Source organism: Telopea speciosissima, chromosome 3 (genome assembly GCF_018873765.1).
Source record: "Telopea speciosissima isolate NSW1024214 ecotype Mountain lineage chromosome 3, Tspe_v1, whole genome shotgun sequence".
NCBI lineage: Eukaryota > Viridiplantae > Streptophyta > Magnoliopsida > Proteales > Proteaceae > Telopea > Telopea speciosissima.
In genome coordinates, this window is record NC_057918.1 from 58,013,673 (window position 1) to 58,037,574 (window position 23,902).

Genomic DNA, 23,902 nt, shown 5'->3' on the forward strand with positions numbered 1-23,902 from the left:
GGGGAGATGAAGCAACAATAGAATCACTATTGGCTGAATTGGCAAACTGAGCAGGTTTACCATGAAGTTTCCAACAAAAACGTTGGATGTGACTAGGCTTGCCGCAATGATGGCAAGTTCTCACAGCCCCCGAAGCCTCTGAAGTAGCCTGATTACCAAATATTGGGCCTTACCAGCCCCACGACCACACCCAACACTACCAGTCCCAACACTACCCCCACGGTTGGGAGTGAAGGATGCCAATGCAGAAGTATCCACAGGTGTGGTATCATGTGAATTCTCACGTGAGACACGTAGGACACGAGAAAAAGTCTCTGAAAGGGTGTCCACTTTATCGCCACCAAGAATCTGGGAATGGACAACATCAGATTCTTTACTCAAACCACCTAAAAATCCCATGACTGTGAGTTGCTCTAACTGATTTTGCATTTGCTGTACGTCAGAAGTAATAGGAAGTAAGGAATGTAGCTCCTCATACATCCTCTTGAAGTCTCCAAAATATTGGGTCAAAGAATGAACCTTCCGATCAACACGATAAAAGTCCTGGGACAGTTCATAAATTCGAGAAAGGTTGCTCTGTCCAGAATACAGAACATTCAGATAATCCCACAATTCCTTCACCATATTGACATGGGTCACCAGGTCAACGATGTGGTGATCCATACAATTTAACATCTGCCCTAAAATTCGAGCATCCACCACTGTCTATGACGTATAAGCATCATCCTTGGTCTGTGTCAAATGCTTCTCATGACCACGACCAGTCAAAACCAGCCCAACAATTTTCTTCCATTGTTGAAAATTGTTGGCACCTTCCAACTTCATCTCTACTAACTTGTTGGAAGAAACTTCAGTAAAAACAGATTTGTTATCACCCATTGATCCAATAATCTGTCCAATTAATATAATGTAGAATCTGTCCAGAAAAATATGCAGAAATTGATGCTAAGTCTGCCCAAAAAACGATGTCCAGAAAATACAAGCAGAGTCTGACCAGAAATTGATCCAAAACTGATCAAACTAACTGCCCCAAACCAATCAACAACACATACCTAAATGGAGAATTAAACCGCAAACTTCTACTCCATAAATCGATCACCACAAAAAAGGAAGAGACCTAATTCTCAATACTGAAACATGAACTAGTCTCTAAAACATTCCACAATACAGCATAGGGTGTTGAACCCCTTCAAACGAAAGTCCTAAAGAAGCCGCAAACCACCAGCCAGAGAGTAATCAACCAATATAGGTTGAAACCTTGAGAAAGATGAGAACACGATACTAGGGAATATGTCACAGCCCTAAGAACCTTTCTCTGATACCATGTAATAATATAAAAAAAGAAGAAAAGAGAAGGAATGGAGGGAGGAAGAAGAAGTAGAACTGCTGCAACTCTTGGAAGTCACAACCGTGAGGTTGAGACTCCCCATCCATCTCATTAAATAATAGGGTAAAACCCCAAAACATACGAAGGACAAAAATACCCCTCATAGGGATCATAGTTCGAGAACTCGCGAGATCTCGCCGAGTTTCTCGGTTTTTGGAAAAGCCGAGACGATACTGCCTACGAGTCTCAAAAGTGCAATATCTCGGCGAGATCTCGGATCTTGGTTGGATCTAGGTTTCGACCCATTATTTTAACCCACCTACCACTTAAATACCTTACATTGGACAAAACTTGACATATCTCGTCGAGATCTCGGATCTCGGGTCCAGATCTCGAGTTCACCCAAAGTTGAGGCTTCGAGTTGAAAAAAAAAAATGCACCAACTCGGCGAGATCTCGACTCGTCTCGGTTTTTCCAAAAGTCGAGTTGGTACCGAGACCCGAGTTTTAGTACCTTGATAGGGATGGGGATGCTTCTACTTGTAATGGAAGAAAATTATTGACAGAAGCTTGTTGACGGAGGAACTTGAATAAAATTGAATATTTGACTGAAACTAGAAAGTAGAACTTGAAGAGAACCACCCGGGCTTCACACCGCAAGGTGTCGATTGGATCAAACACCAATCCCACCAGCCTTGATCAAACACAAGACAACCTCCAAGGGAGAGAACAAAGTTGCAGAGCAGCTTGAGCAGAATTTTCTAAAACAGTGAGGTCAAGAGGAGCCCCACAATGAGCTTTATTTATATTGGCCAAAGGCCTAAATATGCAGCCTAGGAATAGGAATCCTGGCTGTGTCTAAATACAAAACACTCTATTCTAAAATACCCTAAAATATGACTTAAGTTACAAAGATTCTATTCTAAAAGAATATTCTAAAACCACTTAAATTGGACCAGTGGTTCAACCGGTTCAATTAAAAACACTAAAACATGAAAATAAACTAAGTATAGAGCTAATCCCGTATGCAACCTATGTACCCCTACATTAGGTCCATAAAAGTGACTTATTACAGTGAAAACCCATGGGATCAAAGGCCCAACATGTATATAACTCATCCTTAGACTTATTCCTAATAAAAGAAGCCCAGTTTGGTGATAAATCTGCATCACCAAAAATTTGTGGCAGATTTCAGGTCATTTCCTTAAATGTTCTTCTGTTTCTTCCTTTCTATGTCTCCCAACACAAGCAAACAGGTGAAAATTCAAAAAGATTCTCCCCCCCCCCCCCCCAATGTCCAACACCAATTTAGGAATGCAATTTAATACTCCTCCTCAAGCTGGAATACATATATATCTCCCATGTCAGCTTGGAACAACCACTAAGAAATGCTAGCTAGAACAACGCCTTAGCGAACATATCGCCTAGTAGATCACCGGAGTTGACAAACAGAGTCAAAATTAGCTTTTGTATAACTGCATTCCTTACAATATGACAGCCAACCCAATATGCTTAGTCCTCTCATGGAAAACCGGATTATTAGCAATATAAATCTTTGCATGATTATCACAATACATCTTCATAGATTTCTGCTGCAGTATGTATCATAACTCTATACTCAGCCTTAGCACTCTACCAAGTCATAGTAGTCTGCTTCTTACACTTCCAAGTCACAAGATTAACTCCAAAAAATGCACAATATCCAATAGTAGACCAACAATCGTCGGCAACACCAGCCTAATCAACATCAGAATAACCCACAATATTAGTGTGATCATGATGTCGATAAAAAAGACCTTTCCCAGGAGCACCTTTAAGAAATCTCAGAATGCAACAAGCAGCATCCCATTGAGCCTCTTTAGGATTCTCCATAAATGGACTAATAATTCCAATGGAAAAGGAAATATTGAGATGGGTAACTAACCTTCTATACTGATGTTTATCCAAAAAATCTTTGTCATCATAGCCCCAAGTTTTAGAATATGATTTATCAATGGGCTTAAAGCCCAACATGCCAATCTCAGTTAGAAGATCAAGGACATATTTCTCTTAAACAAACTGACACCCTTCTTGTAACGAACAACTTCAATTTCCAAGAAGTACCTAAGCATACCTAAGTCCTTCATCTGAAAATGTCGGATTAGATATGCTTTGACATCTTCAATGCCAAAAGAATTATTAATAGAAATGATAACACCATCTACATACACAATAACAATGACAACGTTGGCCCAAAAACGACAAGCAAATATAGAGTAATCAAAAGCACCTAAGGAAACTCATAATAACCAATAACTTTACTGAACTTATCAAACCAAGCACGAGGAGCCTGTTTCAGCCCATAAATGGCCTTGTGAAGACAACATACCTTGGATGCATTCTCCCCTTCAGCAACATACTTACATACCTGATGTAGATTTTGGCCAGAGGAAGAAGCAAAATAACCAACGAACCAGGTCCGTTCTCCAGAACTGGACCAGGTCGAGCCAGCCAAGCAGGACTAACTCGAGCCAGCCAAGCAGGGCTTCTAGTAGCTGCCCAAAGATGCTCCACGATTTTGACAGCTTTTCCCTTGACCAGTCAACTAGGATTGCTGCACCTTAGTTTCTATTTTTATGATTCCAGCCTTTAGTAGTTACCGTATTTACTAGTTTCTATTTTTGTTCCTTACATGTTGGCTGAACCATAAAGCCTAGTTTCTATTTTCATTAGGCTTCTATTTTGTTTAGAAGTTGCTATTTCTTTTAGAAGTTACTATCTCTTTTAGAAGTTACTATTTCTTAAGTTTCTAATTTTGTAAGCTGACTTATTCCACTAAATAGGCAGCCCCTCTTGTAATAGAAACAGATTTTGAAGAATAGAATTTTCTGGCCAAGCTTGCCATCGATTATGGGAATAATTCCTTGTTTCGACAGCTGGGATAGCTGTGGGTGAGAGACCTAGGCTGAGAAAGCCATTCCCCTACCCCCTTTCTTCTATCTTCTTCTCCCTTCTACTCTTTTCTTAACCTGCTCGATCTCCTTTGGTACTACTGCTACTAACCTGTGACTGCAACAACTGCTGCTGCTTCCCCTCAGATTAACACAAGTGCTGTGAAGATCCATCGAAGACTGCTGCTATTCTCCAAGCATATACAAAGCTGTTGCTTCTGCTACTTCCATTCGATTGAAGACTGCTGCTGTCCTGCGAGTTGATTGTTGCTGCAACTTCAGAGCCCCATAACTTCACAACCTTAAATCACAATCTGCTGGATTTTGGAGTATGGAATCACACCATCAACCACCTCATTCGATCCCAGTTCTGGCCTATCCTATTGGCTGGTTTACCCCATAGCCAAAATCCTTCTATTTTCATTCCACCACCATAACTTCATCTCTGTCCATTGAAACCACATAAAAATTGCAGCAGAGCCTCCCCTCAACAAGACCTCCACTCAATTCAGATTTGAACCCAAGCTGAAGGTTGGTTTGGCCTGCAAGGCTTAACTTTTTAATTTGGTGTTGCTTCCATATCTCCCACTTCCTCCATCAGAACTGATTGAAACTTTCAGCAATGTTTCTCTACCGTACAAGCAACATTCAATCCAAGTTTGGTTGCCTTCTCATGACTGGTTTGGTTTGAAACCCTAACTTTCTAATTCTATCCTTGTTACTATTTTGTTTTTGTGGGTTATTTGGGACTAGTGTTCTAGTCTTACATTAATACCCCAGAGGTTTTTCCATACATATCTCTTCCTCAAGATCACCATAAAGAAAAGCATTTTTTATATCTACTGAAACATTTGCTAATTAAGATTCACAACCTAGGAGATAAGAACACAAACAAAATTAAGATGGGCCATTAGAGAGAAAGTCTCAAAATTGTCGACACCATACGTCCAAGTATATCCTTTGCAACCAAACGAGCTTTTAGCTGCTCAACTGAACCATCTAGTAGGTACTTAACTGTGTACACTCAATGACAGCTCACAAGCTCCTTTCCTAGGGGTAAGTCAGTAAGAGACCATGTTTGACAATCCACCAAGGTATCCATTTCTACATCCATAGCATTTTTCCAACCAGGATGCAAGTATGCAACAAAGCTTCCTAGTATTTAGTAGATAAAGATAAAACAAAGTTGAAATGTAAAAGTGAGAGATGAGACATAGTAAGAAAATTGAAAAACAGGATAAACAATATGAGACTGTTGAATACAAGTACAAGTACCTTTACAAAGACAAACTGGCAAATCAGGATCCCTAGGCAAAGGGTCTGATGAAGTATAGAGTGGTACCGAAGGATCAAGCGGGTTCATGGAAGTTGACTTGGTATGGCACTTGTAAACCTACAATTGCTTAAGTGGAAAACTAGTAGTGGGAGAGTCAGTAAGGGGAATAAGTGCAAGGATAGGTGGAGAAATAAGAACATCAGCATCCACAGGACGATTCTCAGCAAAGAAGTAAGGTATATTTTCAAAAAAGGTAACATCAACACTGACAAAGCATTGACGAATACTAGGATCATAACATTGATAACCTTTCTAAGTGCGAGCAAACTCAAAAAACACAAACTTGGTAGCACGCAAGAATAATTTATCAACACCCGCGTGAAGGTTGTGAACAAAACTGTTGAAAATGGAATAATGGGTTGCGTCAATATGATCATAACCCCACTTTATTTATAATGAGTGAAATATTCTAGAATAGGTACGAGTACTGAAATACCCCTATGATAAAAATACCCTTGGACCCCTATTACAACACTCCCCCCCACCCAAGTTGGTGCATAGATATCAACCATGCCCAACTTGCTAACTATAGAACAAAAACTGCTACTACTAATTCCCTTAGAATGTCAGCTAACTACTCACTAGAATGGATAAATGGAACACAAATCCCCTTGTTCTATCTTTTCCTTGATGATGTGACAATCTATCTCAACATGATTGGTGCGATCATGTTGAACTGGATTATGTGCAATACTTATTGTTGACTTACTGTCACAATAAATCCGCATAGGCAGATCAACCACAACACACAAGTCTTGAAGAAACCCTTGGAGCCAGAGGAGTTCACATATCCCATGGGCCATAGCTCGAAACTCAGCTTCAACATTGGATCGAGCAACAACAGCTTGCTTCTTGCTTCACCAAGTAACCAAGTTACCTCCAACAAAAGAACAATAGCCTGATGTAGATCTTCTGTCATCTGGACATCTTGCCCAGTCAACATCAATAAAAGACTCAACTTTAAGATGATTGTGAGGAGAGAAGAGTACGCCCTTTCCAAGTGAAGATTTCAAATATCTCAAAATCCTATACGCTGCCTCCAGATGAGTAGAGTAAGGGTCAACATATATTGGCTGACTATACTTACTGCAAAAGCTATGTTTGGCTGTGTATGAGATAGATATATCAGACGCCCAACCAATCTTTGATAGCTGCCCTTATCGACTGGCTCTCCATCCTTACTCTTTAAATGAGTATTTGATTCCAATGGTGTATCAATAGGATTACATCCCAGCATGCCGTGTCAGATAAGAAATCAAGTGTATACTTTCTCTGAGAGAGTGAGATACCTTGTGCAGAATGAGCAACTTCTATTCCCAAGAAGTATCGAAGCCTCCCTAGATCTTTTACTTCAAACTCGGTTCCCAAATAGACCTTTAGTTTGCCTATTTCAACACTATCACTCCCAGTAATAACTATGTCATCCACATAAACGATCAAGACTGTAATGCGTTGGCCCGTCTTCTTGATAAACAGAGTATGGTCAGCATTGGTCTGTTTATACCCAATGGACACCATAGCTTTATGAAACCAACCAAACCATACTCTAGGGGACTATTTTAGACCATATAATGCTTTCTTCAACCGGCATAGCTTTCCTTGTGTTTTGGGGCAGCAAATCCATGAGGAATTTCTATGTACACTTCTTCTAGCTCCCCATGAAGAAATGCATTCTTTACATTAAGTTGTTGAAGATCCCATCCTTGATTAACAGCACACGAAATGATTACCCTGACAATGTTCATCTTGGCAACTGGGGCAAATGTTTCCTGACGGTCAATCTCATAGGTTTGGGTAAAGCCTCTAGCCACTAGTCGTGCCTTGTATCTATCCACAAATCCGTCAGCCTTCTGTTTTACAGCAAAGACCCATTTGTAGCCAACGGGTTTCTTTCCTGGAGGAAGGTATACTAAATCCCAGATTTCATTCTTTGTTAGGCAACTCATCTCTTCATTCATTGCTTCTTTCTACCTCAAGTTAGCTAATGCTTCCTACCAAGTGTTAGGAATAGAAACAAAGGACAAGGAGGAAACAAAGGCATAGAAAGAAGGGGAGAGAGAGAGAGTTATATGGAACAAAGTTAGAAATAGAATGTTTAGTATAGATTCTTTGTGGCTTACGAATAGCAATTGGTAAGTCAAGAGTAGGATCAGAATCAGATTTAACAGTAGAAGAACTTGGAACAGGTTGTACCGATTGAGTGGGAGCAATGGTGGTGGTTCTTTTATGTCATGTTCCTCGAGAAAAGGTCTTCAAGGTACTCTGTGTCTCCCCCCTAAAGTAAGGGCTGTTCCTGCTCCCCCTAAATTTGTTTTGCTCCAGTTATACCATCTTCAAGTTCTATGGAGGTATCTTCCAAGATAGGCACAAAAACATCCATCAATGGTTCGATAAGTGGAACTACTTCACTGACAGACTCCCCCTGAAGAGGTTTTTGGGTAGAAAAGTAAGCCTCAGATTCTCGAAAAACAACATCCATTGTGACCATTAATTTTCTGATAGGTGAGTGATATCATTTATACCCCTTCTGGATGGCAGAGTATCCCAAGAAAATATAACGAAGCCCCTTAGGATCAGATTTCCCACTAACCTGGTGATTTCTAGAGAAAACCACACAACCAAACACCTTCGGTGGCACAACAAGAGAGGAAGACCCCAATAATACCTCAAGAGGGCAGCGTGCGTCAAGTATTCATGATGGTAGCCGGTTAATACGGTATGCAGTAGAAAGGACTGCATCACCCCAAAACCGAGGGATTGCCATGGTGAACATAAGGGATCTGGCTACTTTCAAGAGGTGTCGATTCTTTCTTTCTGTGACACCATTCTGGGCTGGAGTGTGGCATAAGATGTCTGGTGGATAATCCTATGAGTGGATAAATAAGACTGAAAAGATCCTTCCATATATTACTTCCCATTATCTATTCGCAAAATCTTTACCTTAGCATCAAATTGACTCTGAACCATTTTATGACATAACTGGAAGCAAGATGAGACATCACTCTTCTGATGCATAGGGTAAACCCAAGTAGTACGACTAAATCAGTCGATAAAGGTAACAAACCAACGAAAGCCAGAAGTAGAAACACAACGGGTAGGGTCCCACACATCAGAATGAATCAAACCAAATGGTATTAAACTTCTACTATCTAGAACTGGATTCATAGCTCTAGTATGTTTTGCAAAAATGCAAGCATCACAAGAGAAATTGTTTGCATTACAACTTTAAACTAAACTAGAAAATAAAGTAGATAAGACTCTAAGACGAGGATGGCCCAAAATTCGATGCCACCTACGAAGTTCGGCCAAGGCAGAATCAGATGATTCAGAACGTGAAACCAAAGCTGATGGAACTGATGAAGAGCTGTCCAGCATGTAGAGACAATTGAGTTTTAGGTTAGAGCTGCAAGGAAAAGAAGTAGAGAAGGTAGAAGAAGAAAGAGGAAGAAAAGAGAAGAAGAAGGAAACAAAGGAGAAGAGAAGAAGGTGTCACGGTTGTAAGTATTGTTTGTGTGAGTCTCCTCCACATAGCTATATTGATTCATTGATAACATCCACCTACCTAGAGAGGTAAAAGGTAAAAGAGAAAGAAAATACATAATAGGACTGCTAGAACTTAACCAGTTCCTAAAATACCCTCAGACCAAAACATCTAATAACTCTAACACCCCCCTCAAGCTAGAGAATAAATGTCATGCATTCCCAGTGAAGATGTCTGCCAGTTGATCACCAGTCTTTACAAAAGGAGTACAAATGCAGCTAGTCTATCTTCTCCTTGAAGAAGTGTCGATCAACTTCAATGTGCTTGGTTCTGTTATGTTGTACTGGATTGTAGGCAATAGTGATGGCAGCCTTCTTGTTACAGTAGAGCCCCATAGGGCCTTCAGTGTCAACCTCAGTTCCTGAACTAGTTGTTTCAACCATATGAATTCACACACCCCATGAGCCATAGCTCTATATTCTACCTCGGCACTGGATCTAGCTACAACCGGCTGTTTTTTGCTTCTCCATGTGACTAAGTTACCTCCCACAAAGGTACAATAGCTAGAGGTAGACCTCCTGTCTGTGATGGATCCAGCCCAATCAGCATCAGTAAAACCTTCCACTCTCAGGTGGTTGTGCTTGGCATACAACAGTCCTTTCCCTGGGCACGACTTCAAATATCTAAGAATACCAATACACAGCATCTAAATTGTGAAACCCAGTCAAATTTCCGAATAAATTTGAACTTTTTGGGACTTGTGTGATTACAGGTTCCACTTCTCAGTCTATGGTAGCATCAATGCTATGGGCTGTATCGGTCGAGGACACAGAAGGAATACTCGACACACCTATGGAAGACTCCGCGGATCTTTCCCAATTTGCACTTCTGGAGTCAGAGGACCCCAGTGAGACACTGTACCGGAGTTACCTGTGCTGAATCTGCTGCCTGAAGGCTATGCAGAGCCTCTCCCTCAATTAAAAATGTTGTAAGTACGATTTAAATGAATTTATATATTATTTGTACGACCAAATAGGAATTCAGGGGTATTTTAGTCAAATTGCCCCTGTGGGACCCACTTTCTCAGTGGAGAATGTTGTTCTAGATAATTACCCGTAATCGGATAATCTTTGATGTCGTCCGGCATCAAGTTATGGTTAGAATAGTTATTAGAAGCAGATTTATAGTTATAAATAGCTTTTAAAATTAATTTATGAAAAGATTTTAACCAAAGGACAGAATTGCCCCTTAGTGCTTAAATGCCATATAACCTTATATATAACCCTCTCTTAGTCTATTTTCAAATCACAATTAAAATCTAAGAGCTGTAAAATTCGTTCTCTCTTGGAGAACAAGAAACAAGAAAGAAGAAAGGAAGGAGAAGGGAAGAAGAGGAAGCTCTACACTTGAAAGCTTGGATTTATACCTGAAATCTGAGCTGAACCTGCACAAATCCAAGGCTGCCTGCACTCTATCTCTGTTTCTACAACTGAGGTAAGCCTTAGAACTTGTTGTCTTCCTCCTTGCTTCCTTCTTCTCCATCTCTAAATCACCTATAATGGATTCCTGCCATTAAAGCTTGAAGACCAAGCTTTGGTTTATATAATTGGACATAATTGGACTGGTTTAAATCAGTCTCAGTCCCATTAAAGCCTGCAGTTGTAGGAATAAACCAACTCTGAACCTATTTTGCTGTTCCTAAACGGCAATTTATGAACCCTAAGTTAGTTAATTTAGGTTTAATTGATAAATTCCTAAATTAGGAAACCAAACATTAAATTGGAACCCCAATTAGACTGACCCACCTTGATATGATACTGAAACATCAAATTGAGGTCATGCATGCAAGAATCTGACCTTGTAGAGCAAAAACCCCAATTTCGGATTCAGGGCCGGATGGAGTTGCAGGCCTAAGGCCGGTCAACCGGCCCTGAACCCCTCTGAATCCGGCTGGTCTTTTTGATGTCCCTGCTGCCCTAGTGCTTTGGGGTTTGCCCTGACTTCTAGTAAGGCCTAATAGATGCTGTTTTGATATGTTGTTTAGGTCTGTTCTTGCTGTTCTTTGACTGTTTGCTGGGTTATCTGGCTAGGTTAAACTACACTGCAGGTAAGGAGACCTTGACCTTAATTTCTGTGTGTTTATCATATTAATTTCAACGTTGTGCTGATTGCCATGTCATGCACCATTACAAATATATCTGATGCATATAGTTTTCTAGCTTTGATTTAATGCATTAGAATGCATGTGAGTTAGGCGGCATATGAGCATGCTGCATTGCATTGCATTGATATTTTATTTATGTGGAATTGTTGATGGTGGAATTCAGTACTCTATAACTCAATCCATGCTTGTATCATCATAATTAGATTGCACTGGGCTAGGTTGATATTCATTACCCAGTACTACGCCCCTTACCAACAGGGGGAGAGGTGTTGGACAACCCGTGGTATAGCCGAAGGGACATGCCGGGGTGCCATCTTCTGTCTCATGTTAGCGTGTCAGCTCCGCTGTGGGAATAAACAAACAGGGTTGGTCTTTGGGGGTTTGTCGGGTCCGCTGCCTGGTGTCATGCCGATCTGGCGGGTCCCCACCGTGGTAGAATGGTTTCACTCGGGTGACCGATGTGTGAATTCCGGGACCGAGGTTAGCATCTACCATTAGTAGTACTTATACCTCATGAGACTTAGTAACTGTGCTAGGAGCATACTAGTTAGGACATGCATCATGATTTATTGTGTACGTATGCTTCCCCTCCCCCTTACTGGGCTCAGTGGAGAGCTCACCCCCGTGAACGTCCTTCTTTTACAGATGAAACTGCTTCCGTTGTTGTTGCTGGTTCTATGGGGACTTCTCCTAGTGAGGATGTTCTTCCTGCTGCTGGAGTTCATACTCCTTTCCTTGTTGAGCACGCTGCTTCGTGCTCCTGCGGCGACTGCGCGTTCTCCTGAACGTCCAGGCTGATCAAGCTACTTCTTTTCTTTTTGTCCATGACACTTTTGTAAATGTGATAGTATATAACTATCTTTTTGGGTTCTTGAGTTAATGTCTTTTTTGGAAATACAATGTAAATGATGTACATACAACTCCTTTTGAATATAATACTATCACTAGTCTTTCCTTATTTATTGTTATACTGCTCTATTATTGCTTCCGCTGCATTTAGATTCTGATATTTATGGATGAAATTGCGAATAGAACACTGCATGTGCGATCCTACTGGGATTGATTGGGTGTCTGAGACGTCCAATCACACATGGCCCTTATTAACCGGGCCGGGGTGTGACATAAATCGCCACTCTTGGGGGCATGCATAAATTGGCTCACTAATCCCACTGCATAGGAAATATCTGGGTGTGTAATAAAAAGGTAAATAAGCTTCTCAACTAGCCTCTGGTACTTTCGTGCATCAACAAAAGAACGACCACAATCTTCTCCTAGTTTGTGATTCTGCTCAATAGGAGAACTTGCTGGTTTGCAGCCTAACATCTCTGTCTCTATCAGCAAATCAAGCACAAACTTTCATTGACATATGTTAATTCCTCTCTTGGTCCTTGATACTTCAATGCCTAGGAAATACTTCAAGGGACCCAGATCTTTGATTTCAAACTGTTTAGCCAAGTAGATTTTCAATTTATCTATCTCAGTCGTATCATCTCCGATGACTACAATATCATCAACATAGACAATGAGGGTTGTGATGGTACCATTGCCCCGCTTGGTAAAGAGAGTGTGGTCAGCTTGACTCTGGGAATATCCATTCTTCAGAATAGCCTGTCTGAAGCGCTCAAACCATGCCTTTGGTGACTGTTTAAGTCCATATAGTGCCTTCTTGAGGAGACACACCTTCCCTTCAGCTGAAGGTATTTTAAAGCCTGGTGGGGGTTGTATGTATACTTTCTCTTCCAAGTCACCATGAAGAAAGGCATTCTTCACATCTAACTGATACAATGGCCAATCTTTATTAGCAGCCAATGATAAAAAAAACTCTTATAGAGTTGTGCTTAGCCACAGGAGCAAATGTCTCCTGATAGTCAATCCCATAGACTTGACTGTACCCCTTGGCTATCAACCTTACTTTATATCTCTCAACAGTACCATCAGATTTATACTTGATTGTATAGACCCATCTGCATCCAATTAGGACACGTCCCCTGGGGAGATCCACCAATTGCCAAGTACCATTCTTTTCAAGAGCCATCATCTCCTCAGATATAGCTTGTCTCCACTTTGGGTCAGACATAGCATCAGTAACATTCCTGGGAGTAGAAGCTGTAGAGAGAGCAGCAATAAAGGCAAAACCTGTAGGAGAAAGAGCATTATAGGAAACAAACTGGGCTATAGGATTAGTACAAGCTCTTTTTCCCTTTCTAACAGCAATAAGAAGGTCTAAATCAAATGGAGGAGAAGGGATATCACCTGATTGAGGAGAATGACTCTCAGGATGTAGATCTAGATCCAAAGAAGACTCTTGGTAGGTCTTCTTTCCTTCATTGTGCAAGCCTTCACCTCTCTTGTATTTAATATGGTAATCCTTCTCCTTACCAGAACCACTGTCAACAACCAAATCTGTATTCACCTCTACATCCCTGTGCTTTCCAATGTCAAGCATAAAGGGAGAGATAGGTAGAGGATAATGAAGGAAATCAGCAACCTGTTCACTTCCACAATTCGCCCCCTAAAGAGGATGCTGAGATGGTGCAAAGAAAGGGACAAACTCAAGGAAAGTGACATCTTTGGAGGTGAGGCACCGGCGAGAAGATGGGTGATAGCACTTATAACCTTTGGTAGTAGAAGAATACCCAAGAAAAAGACACTAGAGAGCTTTGGGATCAAGTTTAGTACGATGTGATTTGTTAAAATGCACATAACAAACACAGCCAAAGACTTTAGAAGGAAGAGAGAAAGCAGAAACCTGTGGAGATAAGATTTCTAAGGGAGAATTGAAATCAAGAAGTTTGGTAGACATGCGATTAATGAGAAAGGAAGCAGTGAGAAGAGCTGCAGACCAGAAGGTCTTGGGAACATGCATGCTAAACAAGAGACTACGGGTAACCTCCAATAAATGGCGATTTTTCCTCTCAGCAACGCCAATTTATTGGGGTGTGTCAACACATGCGAGCTGATGGATAAAGCCATTATTAGTAAAGAAGGCTTGGAGGCCACCAAACATGTATTCTCCTCCTTTATCAGACCGAACAATTTTGATACGAGTATCAAACTGAGTAAGGATCATCTGATAAAAATTCTGAAATGCATCACAAACATCACTTTTATGTTTCAAAAGAACATTCCAAGTAGCAAGAGAAAAAATCATCAACAAATGACACAAAGAAACAATAGCCAAATAAGGAGGTAGTAGGGGAAGGTCCCCAAACATCAGTATGTACAATATAGAAAGGAGCAGCAGTTCTATTACCATGATATGGATAAGAACGACAATGTTTGACAAACATACATGGTTCACATTGAAAAACATGAGAAGAAGCAATTGAAGAAAATAAGTGAGACAACTGTTTCCTCATTACAACAAGAGATGGATGGCCCAAACGACGATGCCATAACATAACAGACTCCACAGAACTACTATCATTACGTCACACACATAGGACTGAGCTGCGGGCAAAAAAGGGTCAAAACGGTAAAGACCTTGCTCCTCACGTCCACTACCAATAATGCTCTTCGTCACCAAATCCTGAAATAGACAGTGAGAACGAAAAAATGTGATACAACAGTTCAAAGATTTAGTCAAGTGACTTATAGATAAAAGATTAAATGTAAGGTTAGGGGCGTGAAGAACGGAAGTAAGGGAAATAGATGATGTAACAGGAATACTACCCTTACCAGATATGGAGGAAAGGGAGCCATCAGCTACCCTAACCTTATCCTTACCAGAGAAAATGGTATAGGAATCATAATAACGGGATGTACCATTCATGTGGTCAGTGGCACCAGAGTCAATGACCCAATACTGGGTTGCAGCAAAAGCGGAAGTGGAGACCTGCAAAGCTGAGCATGAAGAAGAGCTGGCCACTGTGGGTGCAGGAGATATGCTCAACTGTGACATGACCTTGCAAAATATTGCATCTGCCAAAGTAGAGTCATCCTGTGTAACATCTGCCTCAGTCATCACAGAGTGTGCTCTAGCTCCCCCTCTACAGCCACCACGATCTCGTGTGCCAGAAGGACGACCATGAAGGGACCAACACCTATCCTTGGTATGTCCAGTTCTCCCACAATGATCACATTTAAACCTGTCTCTCCCAACTCCACTGGCACCAATTGTCTCCACTACTCTGTCTTCCTCACAGTTAGTCCCTTAACCTCTACCACCTCCACGAGTGTCTCGAAAAGAACTAGAATTGAGAGCTGACCTCTTAAGAGATGATGTTGGTGTTGGTTCCATAGCAACACGTCGTGTCTCCTCACTCTGTAAGTAACTACAGACCTCACTAAGAGATGGAAGGGGAGACCGACCTAAAATCTGGATCCTAATTGGCTCATAGTCGGGGTTCAGACCACCAAGTAAAGTGAAGACACGCTCCTTTTCAAGAGTCTGATACACCTTTGCTTCATCCTCTGGGTTGGTCAAGTGGAGATCCCTGTAGTGGTCATACTCCTCGAAAAGACCAAGAAAAGCATTGTAGTACGCATAAATGGTCCTGTCACCCTGCCTCATTGATTTAATTTTTAAATGAAGCTAATAGACCTTGGCAGAGTCACCCACTCTATCAAAAGTCTGTGAGACACTGTCCCAGATTGCCTTGGCAATTTCTTTTCTTATAAACCTTCTCCCAATCTCGGGTGTCATGGAGAAAACTAACCATGTCATGACAGTAGATTTTTCAATCTCCCATTTGTCATAGGTAGGTCAACCAGGCTCTGGAGCTTTAACAGTACCAGTAATGTACCCAAGTTTCCCTTTGCTCCTAAGGGAAAGCTTCACAAAGTGTGACCAGTTCAAGTAGTTGGTACCATCAAGCTTCACAAAGGAAATCTGTGTATGTGTGCTTTCATAAACCAACTGAGGGGCACCTCGAGTGGGTTGTGAATCAACCGAACCAAGTCCAGATGTACCCGAATCAACCATATTATATGGGAAGCAACACTTAACCATAAACCAGATTTCCAACAGCAAGTGGGGAGTACACACTCAACCCAAATATGAACCCAACACAAGGAAGAAATCCCAGCAAGGAAGAAAAAGCAGTTATAAGCTGGACTAAGCTGCACCCAAACACTTTCCAAAAGGCAATACCAACCTAAACAAGCTCCAAGAATTCAATTAAGGTGCTCATAATCACTCCTCAACCAAGGTGGAAGCCGATGGCACTCCAAATGCAAGAAGAAGACAGTAGTAGCAGTCTCGGAATGAGCTATGCTCAAACAAGGTCCTCATTCATCAAGGAGGAACACATGAGGCCTAATAAGCACCTCTGTACAATCCTAGAGAGCCATTCCAAGATCCAAACACATGCCGAGAAAGAGAAATATAGGGCCTGCAACTAGAGGCTGGCAGTAACCTTAGATGGAGCTCCAAATCTTCAAAGCTGCTTCAAGAGAGCTTCGATAGAGCTCAAAGATGGACTTCAAACAACTAAATAGGTTGTAAAGAACCTATTCCATACTCTTTCACAGCTGTTTCACATAGAGGTCACCTCTTTGGAATCCTAGGGTTTAAGGGATTCCAACGAGAGAAAAAAAAACAAAAGAGCAGAAAAAGAGGGATACGACTCTCAAACCTGAGAGCTCTGATACCAAGTTGAGTTATAGGTTAGAGCTGCAAGGAAACGAAGAAGCGAAGGTAGAAGAAGAAAGAGGAAGAGAAGAGAGGAAGAAAAAAACAAGGGAGAAGAGAAGAAGGTGTTATGGTTATAAGTATTGTGTGTGTGAGTCTCCTCCACACAGCTATATTGATTCATTGATAATAATGCTAGAACTTCAGTTCCTAAAATACCCTTAGACCAAAACATCAAAAAACTCTAACAGAGACCACCAACCACCTTACCACTACCAATAGTACGACCCATTTTCAAGTCACGGTGCAATGTAAATCATGAATCAAACTACTTATGGACAGTAAATTGGTGGAAAATTAGGAACATGTAAGACAAAAGAAAGAGAAAGAGGAGTGCACTTAATGGTGCTCTTACTAGAAACAGAAGAAAGGGACCATCAGCAATATGAACTTTATTGCTACCAGATAAAGGAAAATATTGAAAAAATTGTGAAGGAGAATCTGCCATGTGGTCAGTGGCTCCTGAGTCAATTATCCAAGATGTGGACATGACTGAGGCACATTGGCCACCAAAAGAAATACCTGACGGAGTAGAAGTAGATGGAGCAGAGGTTCCTGTCAAGGAAATATCAGAGGCTGCAAAAGAAGCTGATGAAGGGTGTCCAGCCTGGTCATGAGATGACGAAGATACTGGAATTCCTCTTGGGAAAGAGATTGGTCGAATGTAGTGTCCTCAGATGAAGTTTGATTGGCCATGGCTGTAGAAGAACGATCCTGTCCAGCATTTCTCTCTGGTGTGTCGTTCCTTGCCACAAAAATCACACTTCACTGGTGGGCGATCAACAGTGGAACGATCACCCATAGTACGAGGAGGACCTCCACGAGATGTCGGCTGTGGGCTGCTAAAGAAAGCAGAATGCTCTTGGGTAACTGGGTGAACCATAGCAGTGCGACGGCTCTCCTCTGATAGTACCCTGTTCAAGAGTCAAAAAGGGATCACGATTCAAGACATGAGCACGAATCTGATCATACTCCATAATTAGTCTGGCGAGAAAATCAAATACCCGAAGACCTTCTTCCCACTTCTTGAAGGTAGTTGCATCAACATCACAATTAGCAGTAAAGGGCCCATAGAAATCCAGTTGTTGCCACATGCCACGAAGTTTAGAATAATATTGGGAGAGATAATTCACGCTGCTTTGTGGCATGTATCTTTTGACAGAGCTCATAGCACTAGGCAATGTTACTAACCTAAGAATCAGTGTCCTTGGCTGTTTTTCAAATCTTGGCAGCAATGTCTAGAAGGAGATGGCCACTAGCAATGTTAGGATCCATGGAGTTGATGAGTTATGACATCACAAGAAAATTTGATGTCATCCATTTATCTTGGGCAGCACCAGCATCAATAGGCATAGTAGTGGTTCTTGTGAAGTAACTAGAAAGACCACGGGAACCAATAGCCAAAAAACAAGATCTCGATCACATCAGATAATTGCTTCCATTTAATTTAATGGGGCTGGCAGGGAACGGAAAGAAGTCACGCTGATTTGCTCCTTCGTGTCCAGTAAAGGCGGTGGAGATATCGGAATCAGCCATAGTCTCTGGCCGAACAAAAACCCAGATCAACACCCAAAGAGGACCTTGAAAGAAATCATAAATGAACCCCAAAAATAAGGGATTTAAACCATATCAGGTGCAAGACCCCTTGGTGGGAGATAACTCACCACCAGGGGTGAGAAAGAGAGAATAGAAGGGTGGAGGAAAGTCACGAGAGGCAAGAGAAAGGGGAGGCGACTCGAGAGGAAGTCACATGAGAGAGAGAAAGAAGCTGGAGGCGAGACAAAAGGGTGGGAGACCTCCGGCAGCGAAATCAGGTGGTGGTGGTCGTGGCGGTGCTTGGTGGTGGAGCTGTAGGCATAGAAAACAAAAAAGAAAGAGAAGAAGAAAAGGTCTAAGGTTTCAGCATTAGGGTTAGGATCGAAATGTAGATCCTAGCTCTAATACCATGTTGAAAATGGAATAATGGCTTGTGTCAATATGATCACAGTCTCAATTTATTTATAATGAGTTTAGGAATATTCTAGAATAGGTACGAGGACTGAAATACCCCAATGACAAAAATACTCTTGAACCAATATTACAACATATACAACCAAACACCTATGAGGGTAACCCAAATAGAGAGATTTGGGAAAAACCACAGAAAAGGGAGATTGGTTATCAAGAACAACAGATGGCATGCGAGTTATTAAATAGCAAGCAATAAGAACTGCATCACTCCAAAAATACTTGGGAACATGCATATGAAACATTAAAGAACGATCTCTAGCAAGTACCAATTTTTCCGTTCAGCCACACTATTTTGTTGGGAAGTATAAGTGCAACTAGTTTGATGTATCATTCCATAATCAGAACAAAAGTCAGATATTTCACATTGGGGTTATTTTAAAGCATTATCTGACCGAAAAACTTTAATTGACACACCAAACTGAACATTGCATCTATGTTCCCTTCTCATCTGTATTTATGTGATCTTGGATGGCCCTTGAACAAGTCAGTGTTGTTTCTAACACAATAGATAACAATTCTAGCCCTTTTGAGGGTAAAGCCCAGGCTTTTGCTGTTAATGCTTCCAATTACTGTTTGTAGCAATCCCCAGCATATCAACCAAAATTTTGATCATCTTAATCTATGTTTTTTGGATCAACATATATGTAAACATCATCTCGTATATATTAAGGTTTGGGGTAAAAATTTGTGGTTTATGCTGACAATTTTCAACCAAGGCCCAAGACTTTGAATTTGAACTCTAAATGAGGGGAAGAAAGCATCATGAGGCCAAATTTCTCAAATTTGAGCTTGTTTAACCCTGCTGCCAACTAGACCTGACTGTTCCAGAGAAGAATTTGGGATGACACCAAATAAAGTAGCCCAAAAGAATGAGTTTTGGAAACTAAACCAGTTTCCAGTCTCATCTTTTTTCTCTGTCACTTGGAGATCAATGCTAGTTTTTAATCTGAAGTATTGAGAATCTAATTATATCTTTGAGCACTAATATCAGATTGAAATATTGAATAGGTGAAAGCAACATGCATTTTTGCATCAAATATCTGTTGAAATTATCCGGTACATACAGACTGGTTAACAATTTAATTAAAAAAAGAAAAAATATAACATTGATCCAAAAAAATAATTTCAAATATGTTATCAGACATCTCAGTTGGTCAAAACATGGCTCCACCCAAGTGTTAAAATTAGTAACTTAGCAGGCCTTTCAGCTCTCAAGTGATAAATAAGGTTAAGTCTTTAAGCTTCATGTAGCCAACCCCAATTTAGTTGGGATAAGGTGGTGGTTGTTGTTGTTGTTTGTCGTCTTTAAACTTCATGATGCTTAGCAATCTCTAGCCCACAAGGATCACAATTCCAATGTTAAACCTAGTTCATATTCAGAAACATAAATAAATAAAAACACATAACATCAGCTCTTACCACAGAGGGCTTATCTAGCGCACCAGTTACCCACAAGGGTCTCTTGTATTTCTCTCGACCAGTAAAAGTTCTGATGGGATCCTGAACATGAAAAACCAAGTTTGTTTTAGTCATTTATTAGTAAGGTAAGGCAGCAAACGCTCAAGTACAAGTGCTTGTCTATCAACTACAATGAAAAGTAAAAAACAATTTTGAGTTCAGTTTTGAACTAGTAAATCATTTCTCTTGTTGCACTAGTATAAGTTTATAGTTGTGTTAAAGTTTATAATTGGAAGTTATCGTCTATAGTTTGTGAACTATTGTCTTTATGTGTAGTTGATTGGAGGGTAGTTGTGGTCTATACTCTTTTCTTAATAGAGAAGTTCTGCGCTAGTGGAGTCCTTATCATATGGTGTAACTACCCTAGTTTATCAATATAAATAAATATTGTGGCTGACAATAAGGTGACTTTGATTCCCAACCATAAGCCTTCTACTCCCTAGTCGATCTCTCTCTCGGTTCTCTTCTTTCTTTCTCCTTCTCTTCTTCTTGTTCGATTCTGGTTGTTTTATTTGATTTGGTCACATGGTATCAGACCTATGAAGAAAAAGAAGGGAAAAAAGTTGTACCCTAGTTAATTCAATATTAAAAGAACCAGGGTTTCTAATATTTTGATGGTAACTTGTCGTTCTGCTGTGATATATAACTTTCTCCCTTTTGAAGAATGTGTTGTTTGTACCTAAACATGAAGTGTTGTTGCTGGATATCATATCTCCATACACTGCACTTTACTGATATGAAGATTTCTGTTGATATGAAGTTTCCTGCACATGGAGTTTCGATTGCTTCCCTTCATATGGATCTGGTTTGATCCCTTTTTGGCATTGCATTGAACCTTACACACTTGCGGCAGCTCTGTTTCAGGGTTTTTCTTCTGGTAATGTTATCTCTGGTTTCAATCATTGTTTTGATACAATTAGCTGGTGGAGATTAACCCCCTGCAGCACCCTTTTTTGATGGTTATACTACTTGTGGTACCCTTGTTATGGAGAATTTTTCTACTATTCTTACCTCTTTCGTCACCCTTTTTTTGGTCTTACATATCCTGGTTATGGTACTGCTGGTTTGATCTCTTTATGGGCAGTAGGTAAAGGTACACTTCTCATAACTTCTAGTTTACTGTTTTTACTACTACCATCAGAACTCCAGTTTTGGGGAATATTTCTGCTGCTGTTATACCTTGCGGCAACCCTGTTTTTGGCCTTTTTGCTGCACCTGAATATTGGATTGTGTTTTTAATCCAACTGTTGGATCCTCAAGACATTTGGGGATCATCTCAACTACCAAGGTACTGTTATATATTAAAAATCGGTCTTCATCAATGCTTTGGATTGGCTGCTACTGTTTTTCTCTCAAATCATTCAGTTCTTCTTCCCTGCAGTTTTGGATTTTTTTAATCTGCTTGTCTGTGGCTGGATTTGCTGCTATGTATTCATTGAATAATATATATTGGGTGTATTTGAGACCCCACATTGATTATACATGTGATTCTTGGCTGCCTACCACCGTGGTTGAATGTTCTTGGTCTTCTCCTTGATATGGGACTTTTGATTGTCACTGTTTCTGCCCTGTAGTTTTCTAAGTAATTGTTGATTCAATATATTGATGCTGTATGAACTGTGATCAATCTCTGTGGCTTGTGGATGACAGTACGATGTGTATATAGGAGACTGCTTCTAGTTCCTTGGTCATCAGATCTAATTTTTTCTGCTCTTGGTAACTGCCAATTTGGTGAGTTTGCCATATATTGCTTCAGTTTTTGAAGTTCTACTTGGTAAACTCCCCTCCATTATTTGTCCAGGTGAGGGGGAGATTAGAGTTATCATGAGTTATCATCTGATATTTGAAGATTATTATAATTATCAACTTGTGTCATTTGCTTGTCTATTAAGGTCATCTGCTCTTGTCATCAGCGATGTATTTTCTTATGAAGATGGTTACTTGTGGTTCACTGGTTTGTAACAACAAGATTGTAATTTAAGGTTCGCAGCAACCTTATGTTATTATCCTGTGGTTCACAGCTACTCTATGTTGTTACTTGTGGTTCGCATCTACCTTATGTTGTTATTTGTGATTCTCAACAACCTATGCTGCTCTTTAATTTGTGGTTCGCAGCAAACTATGCTGCACTTTTATCTGTCTTCTTTGTGAAGATTGCTACTTGCCTTCTGTGAGAAGGGCTTATGATGTTGATGTTGATGTTGATGTTACTGCGATGGTATTCTCGTTGGTATTCTCGTTTGGGGTTGACATTCTCTACCGTTTATCTTGTTCCATAGTTGTCAAGGTGGCAAGGTGACCCAAGGCGGTGGAGAGGTGCCTAGGCGCTTAGGCGACTAAAGCGCCCAAGTGTTATTTTTTATTTTCCCTCTTTTTTAACATTATTTAGTATGTTACAATATATACCTTATATCATCAAAAATCAACATTAAGCCACATCAAGTCAACAAAAATCAACATTAAATCACATCAAGTCATGAAAAATCAATATTAAGTCACATAAAGTCATTAAAAGTCAACAGAAGACAGTAGAACTGAAGAAGCAAGCTATTGGAAGTTTGAAACAATCAAAACACACTGTTGGTTTATACTGTTCTTGGAATTGGTCATTGTCATGTTATACCTAGTCTCACAATTGGTTTGTACCATTCTTAGAAAATATGATCTTATCTATAAGTAATTAAACTGCTATCGATTTAAAGAAATGTTCTTGTTCTCCAAGAAGTTTGACTGGTCAAATGATTTTATTTTTACATGAGATTTTTTGTATTAGGTAGAGCACAAAACCAGCTTTCCAACAAATTCAAGATTACTTAAATCTGATTCATATTGAAGGAGTTATGTTCCGGTCAAACCATATTTAACGTACATGAATGCTGTCAAAATCGCTCTGAATGAAATAATGCTTTTAGATATCAAAACAAATGAATATTTTATCGCTTTTTGGTTTTTAGCAATGTTTTACCATATAAAGATTTATGGATTTTTTAGATTTTAAAAAACCCCAGCATTAGAAAGTTGAAAATTTCACCTATCGCCGAAAATCCAGTTGTTCTTCTTCAACTGGGGGGTTTACTTTTTATCCTTTTAGAATTTTATTTTTTAACTATTTTTATTGGATTCAAACAGCGGGTATTGCTTATTGATGAATAAAATCTTAAGTAAATGAATATTCGGCATAAATAAGGGCCAAGGCGTTCAATATACTAAGGCAATAACTGCCTAGGTCCCAAAAAATCCGCCTAGACGCCTTGACAACTATGCTTTGTTCATTGTTGTATGGATTTATTCGACACGAATATTTTTCTCCCCTGTTTCAGCTGATGATTGGTGTGCTTGTGTTGGTGTTGCAACCAGAAGGAAGTTCTCTCTGTGGCCACTGGTATCTAAGACTGATATATATCAATATATGTAAAGACTGGTTCTGCTGTTTATAATTGTTCTTGATGTTCCAAGCTAGAGCCTTTGATATATATGATCTAGCTTAAGGGGGAGTCGTCTTACAGTTTATACTTGTGTTAAAGTTTATAACTGGAAGTTATTGTCTAAAATCTGTGAACTATTG

General features: G+C 40.2%; 1 protein-coding gene across 1 annotated transcript in view; it reads right to left on the bottom strand.

Annotated features, from left to right (window-relative positions):
• The window catches only part of LOC122655334, a 42,508-nt gene that overhangs the window by 13,849 nt on the left and 4,757 nt on the right, over positions 1–23,902 (bottom strand). The window contains exon 3 of the mRNA XM_043849539.1: positions 20,299–20,379. Within this exon, the coding sequence (XP_043705474.1) occupies positions 20,299–20,379 (81 nt within the window). The remainder of the gene's footprint in view (positions 1–20,298; positions 20,380–23,902) is intronic.